Genomic DNA, 9,702 nt, shown 5'->3' on the forward strand with positions numbered 1-9,702 from the left:
TTTATTAAAAATATTCTTCTTGCCAGGTGTTTTCCCAGTATTTTGGAGGCTGAGACAGGAGATTCATCATTCTCAGACAGCCCCAGCTACTTTGTGAGGCCTTCACAATTCACTGAGACCCTGTTTCAAAATAAAAAATAAAAAATACAGCTGGGCATGTAGCTTGGAGGAAGAATGCCCCTGAGTTCCATTTCCAGTGCTGAAAAAAAAAAACTTCTTATTTATAATGATAGCCACAAAAGGAAACTGTATAAATATGTTGAACCCATAACATGTGAGATGTTGTTCAAATGTCAAATCAAGGCTTGGTAAAATATTGCTATAGTAGATAAAATATTATTCTTACCATTTGAAGACCAGAATTATTATCCTGTTGCATTTCACTAACCTGATGATCTTGATAAAAAGCGATATTTAAATATAGATTCTCAACTGGGCGTGGTGGCTCACGCTTGTAATCCCTGCACTTGGGAGGTGGAGCTGGAGGATCGCGTTGGTTCAAAGACAGCCTCGCTGGCTTAAGAGACCCTGTTTCCAAATAAAAATATAAAATAGGTCTGAGAGTGTAGCCCAGAGGTAGAAGGGTTTCCAGAAACCCCAATACCACCAAAACTATATATATTCTCACTTATATTCAATGGCAATATAATAATAAATTAAGTATTGTGCAAATTAAGTATACACTTATCATTCAAACTTCCAAAACTTTCTTCAAAGAACTATTTTTGTTTTATTTTTGTAGTACTGACGATTTAACCTAGGAGTGCTTTAACTTTGAGTTACATGCCAGTCATTTTTATTTTAAAACAGGGTCACACTAATTTACTACATGTTGTCCTTGAACCTGCAATCTTCCTATCTCACCTTTCTAAGTGTTGTGCTTACAGGTGTGTGACACCACACCCAACTTCTTTCATCCTGCACATTTTTCATTAACCTGCTTTTTTCCCAGTTTCTCGAATTGGAAGCTGAGGTTCTTTCTTACTATAGTACATTTAATTGAACAGATTTTCTCCTAAGCACTATTCAAGGTATAACTCACAGACTCAGACTCGGATGTAATTTTTATTTTTTATTATTTTTCTTTTGTTTTTCTCTATTCAGTTTAAAATATTTTTCTCTATTCAGTTGCTTTTCTTTATTCAGTTTAAAATGTTTACTATTTTTCCTGGAAAGTTTTTTTTTTGAAGTGTGTGTGTGTGTGTGTGTGTGTGTGTGTGTGTGTGTGTGTGTGTGTTACTGAAGACTGACCAAGGGGCATTCTACCTCTGAGATCTACTTTTTTCTTCTTTATTTTGAAACTGGGTCTCACTAAGCAGCTGAGACTGGCTGAGAACTTGCAATCCTTCTATCTCAGCCCAGCTGAATTTAGGTTTTGTAGATACATTTTTTTTTTTTTTTTGGTGCTACTGGAGTTCCTGGAAACCCTTCTACTTCAGGGCTATACTCCCAGACCTATTTTATATTTTTATTTGGAAACAAATCTCTTAAACCAGCAAGGCTGGCTTCAAATCTCTGGGAACCTCCTATCTCGGCCTCCCAAGGCCAGGGATTACAAGCATGTGCAACTACGCCCAGGCTTAGTTATGATTTATTTAAAACTTCTTTACTCAATTGATCAATATCTCTTCCCCTTTTCTTTCCTCCCTACTCCTCTTTCTCCTCATTCTTCCTCCTCCTTTCTCCTTCTCCTTCTTCTCTTCTTCTTCTTCTTCTTCTTCTTCTTCTTCTTCTTCTTCTTCTTCTCTTCTTCTTCTTCTTCCTCTCTCTCTCTCTCTCTCTCTCTCTCTCTCTCTCTCTCTTCTAATGAGATTAAACCAAGAGAAATTATACCTTTAAATTACACCCCAATACTTTTTTATTTGTTTTGTTTTGAAACAAAATTTCCCTAGGTTGCTGAGAGTCTCATTAAATTGCTGAGTCTGGCCTTGAATATGCAATCTTTCTGTCTCAGCCTTCTAAGTACTAGAATTACAGGCATCCTAGCTGTATGATTGGCGAGTTCTACAGACATGCGAGATTATCCATGCAGGTGCCATAAGCCTTTATTAGACCGGCCCATTAGTCCCGGGCAGCTCCCTCCCCCACCCCCGTGTCGCGGGTGCGGGGTGGGGGTGGGAGAGACGTGGAAGAGAGCCTTCCACGGATGTAGAAATCTCTCTGTCCCACAGGCTTCTGTCTTCCTCGATCCCGCCGTCCCCTTTTTATCAAAGGGGAGTGGCTTTCCGTGGGAACATCCTGGGTCTCGCAGGGTAGGCGGGTCAGCCCCACCCCTGCCCCATATGGGGGTCCAGAACCTAACATCCCGGCCTTTTGGTCATAGGGGCGACGACTCTATCGAGCTACTTCCTGATGACAGAGGGGGCGGAGTCAGGGGCCCCAGGCCGGGAGTCAGGATCCAATCCCCTGGAAGGGCGGGGGTAGGCGGGCATGGCCGCAGCGAGAGCTGGAGGTTACCCTGGAGAGCTCGGTGACTGGTTTACTTTGAGGAGACTTAACAGGCAAGTTGCTATTAAGGAAAGAAAGAAAAATTGTGAGAGCAGATCCTAGGAGTCCTTTAAATATGAGGTAGATTGTCACTAGATCTATTAAGTTAAATGGCAGCATTTCCCTGAGGAGAACATCTTCCGCCCTTCCAGCAGTTTATATTTGACCAGAGTTACAAATAGCAGCAACTCCCTGAGTGGGTATAGGTCTGTCTGGTCAAACGAGCATCTGCTACTGCGTCAGGAGCATCAGTACCCGACTTTCAAAGTTTAATACTTATGGCAGTTTAGCATTCAAAGAGAGAGAGCACCATAACATGTAAACGAGTGGACCTGCTAAAATATAAACTTCAAAGTGAGTTATGTCGAGAAAAACGAAGCTTAGTATGTCCTAATACTGTGCAAGAAAATTCGTCCTGGGACTGTTGCAGTGGGGCCCTTTTTAGCCGAGTAAGATGGTGCCAGTTGAGGTCCCCCAGCAGTTTGGCTGCAGTGGGTGTGGTGAGGATTACTGTGAAGGGCCCCGTCCATCGTGGTTGAAGTTGTTTTGGCTGGAGTGACTTGAGAAGGACCTGATCCCCTGGCTTGAGGGCCTTAGCTGTATGGTGTGGAGCTGTTTTGTCAGTCCCCGGTTGGGGAAGGTATCGGTCAGCATGTTCCCTAAGAAGGTGCCTGAGGAGAGACAAATAAGGGAGATAGGAAGACAAAGGAGGGGGGTCCACAGGAAGAGTGTGATTAAGCAAGAAAGGGCGGCCGTATAGCAATTCAAATGGGCTCATAAAGGTGGGGCTTCGGGGGGTGGCCCTCACCCGGGCCAGAGCTAGTGGCAGGAGCTCCGGCCATGAAACCCGTAGTTCCAGAGAGAGTTTCGTTAAATGATTTTTAAGAATTCCATTCATCCTTTCTACCTTTCCTGAAGACTGTGGTCGGTAGGGAACATGGAGATTCCATGCAATGCCCAGAGCTCGTGTCACCTGCTGAATGACTTTAGAAACAAAAGCTGGACCGTTATCAGATTGCAAGGAGTTAGGGAGGCCAAAACGAGGAATGATATCTGAGCAAAGAACATTGGCCACCATGCTGGCTGTCTCATCCTTTGAAGGAAAAGCCTCCACCCAACCTGTTAGGGTGTCAACCATGGTAAGAAGATATTTAAGTTTTTTATGGGGAGGCATATGTGTGAAGTCAATTTGCCAGTCCTGTCCTGGCAGGTGTCCCCTCATTTGGTGGGTGGGGAAGGAGGGGCGAAGGCCTCCCTGAGTGGATACAGCAGCGCAAGTAGAGCAGGAGGCACTGACTTTACCAATTAGCTGTAGTAGGAGAGGAGAATAGAACAAGGGGCTCAGAAAATGCTTTAGTGCCATGGGTCCCACGTGAAGAGAGTTATGTATTAAGCTGATGATCTCTTCAGCCTGGGCCTTAGGCAGAGCAATTTTATCTTGTACTATGAGCCAACCATCTTTTGCGCTGGTTGCCCCAAGTTTTGTCAGGTGTTATCGTTCAGCCGAGCTGTAATTAGGCACCATTGTAGGGAGTGTTAGAAACAGTATAGGTGCTGGTGGGCTTGGCTGAGCCTGTTGTGTCAGCTGTCGCGCTGACTAATGATGTTGGAAGTAGAAGTCTCTATGTTTATACAGTTGTTTCTAGGTAAATCTTTATGGATTATCTTACTGAAAAGAAAATTTAGGAATATTAGAAAACTTTTTGGTTTCCTTCATTAATGTAGAATAAGTCATGGTAGTAATATTCAGAGGCATACAATATTGGGGAAGAACGTGGCCTCTTCTGACAGCAATATAAAAATCTGTTGCAAACAGAAATAAGAAGGCATCTGACATCCTATGGTTTTATCATTAAAGTTACCTTTTAAATTCACAAAAATTTGCCTCAGTTTTTCTTTGTGAAGGCTTAAATTTCAAAAATTTTCATTAGCCTGTTTCTTCTTACTATTTTCTCACCATTCTTATTAAATTTATCTGACAAAGAGGGCAAATGAATGATTCACATAAATTCTATAGTTGGAGTTAAAATATAAAAATATGACAGTTTACATTTGCATTTTGATAGAAATTTCATCCTTCAATAAAATACATTAATTACAATGAAAATATGTTTAGCATTAGTTTGAAGCAAATGAGAAAATTAGGGAGAATAACAGATATTCTCAGTGTCACTCATGTATTAAATATGAAGTTTTTACTTTAAGCCTGCATGTAATGATGGTATAACTTAAATCATGAAATAATATTGCAAAAGCTGAAAATCCAAATTTGTATATTTCCTAATGCATCACTGTTTATATGTCCCATAAAGATAATTTCCTTTGAGTTCGTAAAAGTTCATTGTACCAAAATAATAATTTAATAATATCTTAAGAGACATGGATGAAGTAATGAGATTTGAGCCAGAGTACAATCTGGGCACAGATAATTATCACTTTACTACCTTTTATGACCACTTTGATAGGTTTAGATCAAAATAGCAGTATTTTAAGTTTATTAAAATCTAAGAGTTTATCTACATCTATAAGATCTGTCATACTGAAATGCATGGTGAAATTAATATGAAGCTAAAGACATCCTGTCAAAATCATTTTTATCACTAATAATATAAAATAAAACATAATGTCACTTGCTTTATTCAAACTGTGCTTCATGTCAAAGATGAAGCTATCATGTAACTGATAACATGACACTAAAGAAAAAGTAATATTTGTAATTATCTAGGGTGTTTATTTATCTTCACTAACTGACAATAGGCTTATATTTTTAAAGCAACATCTTTGTCCCAATATTTTTGACAACTGTAATTGTATGAAATTAATATCTTTTAAAAAACTTGACTTCGTAGATGGTAAAATTGAACTTTCCAGTGAAAATGAAACTTTTGAATCAGATTTTAAGGGAATCCAACAGCAAACTAATTAAATATTTTTCTTCAACCCTTTCTTAACTTCTCTGTCAAGATTAGGCATATATTCTTGATAAAGATTGTCAAAGACAAAAAAGCTAAGCCTTTGAAAACCCGATTTAAACAACTCTCTTATAAAAAGAGCACATGATTAATTTCCAGGCAGACACCCTCAGTTTGCCTCCTCAGGTATGAGGCCTTTTGCAAAATACAAATTCATTCACTTCTATTTGATTGAAAGTTTCTGAATGTGAATACAACTTATTAGGTCCATTTTTTCTACCTTTATTAAAAATATTCTGCTTGCTGGGTGTAATCCCAGTATTTCAGAGGCTGAGACAGGAGAATCATCATTCTCAGACAGCCTCAGCTACTTTGTGAGGCCTTCACAATTCAGTGAGACCCTGTTTCAAAATAAAAAATAAAAAGTACAGCTGGGCATGTAGCTTGGAGGAAGAATGCCCCTGAGTTCCATTACCAGTGCTGAAAAAAATCTCTTCTTTATAATGATAGCCACAAAAGTAAACAGTATAAATATGTTGAACTCATAACATGTGAGATGTTGTTCAAATGTCAAATTTAGGCTTGGTAAAATATTGCTATAGTAGATAAAATATTATTCTTGCCATTTGAAGACCAGAATTATTTTCCTGTTGCATTTCACTAACCTGGTGATCTTGATAAAAAGCTGTATTTAAATATAGATTCTCAGTCGGGCATGAGAGGAGGATCGCGTTGGTTCAAATCCAGCCTCGATGGCTTAAGAGACCCTGTTTCCAAATAAAAAATATAAAATAGGTCTGAGAGTGTAGCCTGGAGATAGAAGGGTTTCCAGAAACCCCAGTACCTCCAAAACTATATATATTCTCAATTATATTCAATGGCAATATAATAATAAATTAAGTGTTGTGCAAATTAAGTATACACTTATCATTCAAACTTCCAAAACTTTCTTCAAAGAACTATTTTTGTTTTATTTTTGTAGTACTGATGATTTAACCTAGGAGTGCTTTAACTTTGAGTTTCATGCCAGCCATTTTTATTTTAAAACAGGGTCACACTAATTTACTACATGTTGTCCTTTAACCTGCGATCTTCAGATCTCACCTTTCTAAGTATTGTGCTTACAGGTGTGTGCCACCACACCCAACTTCTTTCATCCTGCACATTTTCCATTAACATGCTTTTTTCCCAGTTTCTCAAATTGGAAGCTGAGGTTCTTTCTTACTATAGTACATTTAATTGAACAGATGTTCTACTAAGCACTATTCAAGCAATACCTCACAGACTCAGACTCGGCTGTGATTATACTTCTATTCAGTTGCTTTTCTCTATTCAGTTTAAAATATTTACTATTTTTCCTGGAAAGTTGTTTTTTGAATTGTGTGTGTGTGTGTGTGTGTGTGTGTGTGTGTGTGTGTGTGTGTGTTTTACTGAAGACTGACCAAGGGACATTCTACCACTGATATCTACTTTTTTATTCTTTATTTTGAAACTGGGTCTCACTAAGCAGCTGAGGCTGGCTGAAAACTTGCAATCCTCCTATCTCAGCCCAGCTGAATTTAGGTTTTGTAGATACAATTTGTGCGTGTGTGTGTGTGTGTGTGTGTGTGTGTGTGTGTGTGTGTTTGTCTGTATCTCTGTGTGTCTCTGTGTGTGTGCTACTGGGGTTCCTGGAAACCCTTCTACTTCGGGGCTATACTCCCAGGCCTATTTTATATTTTTATTTGGAAACAGGTCTCTTAAACCAGCAAGGCTGGCTTCGAACCTCTGGGAACCTCCTATCTCTGCCTTCCAAGGCCGGGGATTACAAGCTTGTGCAACTACACCCAGCCTTAGTTATGATTTATTTAAAACTTCTTTACTCAATTGATCAATGTCTCTTCCCCTTTTCTTTCCTCCCTACTCCTCTTTCTCCTCATTCTTCCTCTTCCTCCTCCTTTTCTTTTTTTCTTTCTTCTTCCTCCTCCTCCTCCTCCTTCTCCTCCTCCTCCTCCTCCTCCTCCTCCTCTTCCTCCTCCTCCTCCTCCTCCTCCTCCTTTTCTTTTTTTCTTTCTTCTTCCTCCTCCTCCTCCTCCTTCTCCTCCTCCTCCTCCTCCTCCTCCTCCTCTTCCTCCTCCTCCTCCTCCTCCTCCTCCTCCTCTTCCTCCTCCTCCTCCTCCTCCTCCTCCTCCTCCTCCTCCTCCTCCTCCTCCTCCCCCTTCTTCTCCTTCTCCTTTCTCTCCCTCTCTCTCTCTCTCTCTCTCTCTCTCTCTCTCTCTCTCTTCTACTGAGATTAAACCAAGAGGCATTGTACTTCTAAATTACACCCCATACTTTTTAATTTATGTTTTGTTTTGAAAGAAAATTTCCCTAGGTTGCTGAGAGTCTCATTAAATTGCTGAGTCTGGCCTTGAGTATGCAATCTTTCTGTCTCAGCCTTCTAAGTACTAGAATTACAGGCATCCTGGCTTCTAAACTTTTTCTTTCTAAAAGTATTTTCAAAAATATTGTATACTGATAGTATTTCTTTTAGTATTATGAATCTTTCCACAGCTTTATGAATAGCATAAATTTTGATAAAAATATTTCTATACATTACATTCATTTATGCTTTTTCTCTTTTCTGGTACCCTTAGCAATTTATATTTATTAGTGGTTTTCAACAATGTCTAAATAATCATTTGCATTATTACCACTAAATTTTTGCATTTCTTTATTTGTGAGTTTATATCTTTTATTCCATCAGAGGCACTTTAGTTGTTAGTGTTTCTTCTCCCCTTTTTTTCTAGGGTTCTGACTACACATTTGCTGAAATTATTTGAGACTGTGTCATATTGGTGAGATCCTATTATCTTTTTATTGTGGTACTGGGGATTAAACCCAGTAGTGCTCTACCATTGGGCTATATCCCAACTCTTTTATTTTATTTTTCTTTTACTTTGAAACAGCCTTACGAGGTTGCTGATATTGACTTTGAACCTATGATCCTCCTTTTAGAAGTCTCCCAAGTCCTGGGACTACAGACATGTATCACCACACCTGGCGATCTTATTTACTTTTCAAGCTTTTTTTCTCCCTTGCTGAACCCACTTAGTTTCTGTCACTACATATTCAAATTAGTTTTTTTTACTGCAGTATCCAAGCTAGTATTAAATCACATGAGTTTTCTTTTTGAATATTGCATACTGTTCATATAACTTTAAATAAATATAATTTGTAATATTTACAATTTCTCTTTTCATTATTACATAATTTTCTTTTTCTTCTTTTTTTTTCTTTTTGGTGGTACTGGGTTCCTGGAAAGCCTTCTACCTCCAGGCTACACTCTCAGACACCTATATTTTATATTGTTATTTGGAAACAGGGTCTCTTAAGCCAGTGAGACTGGCTTCAAACCTGTGTGATCCTCCTGTCTCTGCCTCCCAAGCACAGGGATTACAAGCGTGTGCTACCACACACACAGCTTCATAATTTTCTTATAGTACTTTCCTATGTGTATACCTTGTAAGTATTTATATGTCCATGTCTACTAATGGGTTCAATAGAGATCAAATCATGCCTTACTCCTGGAGCTATCCTTTATTATAATCCTTGCATAATTTTCATTTTTATGCTTTTTATTTTATGTATTAGGCAAAAATATGCTGCCATTATTCCAAAGATATTCATGATCCTGCCTCTAGAATCTGTAAAAATGTGAATTTACATGATAAAAGTGATTTTGCACTAACATTGATGAATTTGAGATGAGATTATCCAGAAAAAAATGGATGAATCATTCTAATTAATGGAGTCCTTAATTGATATTGGTCTATATTATTTTACTGAAATTGAATAGATGCAATCTTAGAAGGAATTTCTCTCCTACTTCTATCTTTGAAAATAGAAATTAGGAGCCATGTACCAAAGTGCCAAGTAGTTCTTAGAAGCTAGGGGTGATCCTAAATTTATATAACTTTTATGGACATAAATGAGACTGATGGAGACCTCAGTTCTTAACCTTGGAAGGCATAAAATCTTCTTAGATATGAAATAAACCAGAAACATTCTTCTCTAGAATCTCCAGAAAAGAATGAAACCTGTCAATAACTTAATTTCATTTTGATGAAACAGTTATCTGACTTGTGATATATAACATCACAAAATAATAAATTTATATACTTTAAAACAATAAATTTGCAGTTATTTCTTATTGCAGCAAGAGAAGACATTTTTAACATTTTTGTATGTGTTGTCAGACATACAAATTTTATGCCTTTGGATGTTCATATTTAGTTTTCCTTCTTTAAGGAATACGAGATTTATTTGTCACGTATTTTAAAAA

At 38.2% G+C, this 9,702-nt stretch overlaps 1 protein-coding gene across 1 annotated transcript in view; it reads right to left on the reverse strand.

Annotated features, from left to right (window-relative positions):
- Positions 1–3,565, reverse strand: part of LOC308276119 (lipoyl synthase, mitochondrial-like) — a gene marked incomplete at both ends in the record, with an annotated part of 156,624 nt that extends 153,059 nt beyond the window's left edge. The window contains 1 exon segment of the mRNA XM_080714707.1: positions 3,395–3,565. Within this exon segment, the coding sequence (XP_080570833.1) occupies positions 3,395–3,565 (171 nt within the window).
- Between the last annotated feature and the right edge of the window lie 6,137 nt (positions 3,566–9,702).

Source organism: Muscardinus avellanarius (genome assembly GCF_963383645.1).
Source record: "Muscardinus avellanarius genome assembly, chromosome: 17".
Lineage (NCBI taxonomy): Eukaryota > Metazoa > Chordata > Mammalia > Rodentia > Gliridae > Muscardinus > Muscardinus avellanarius.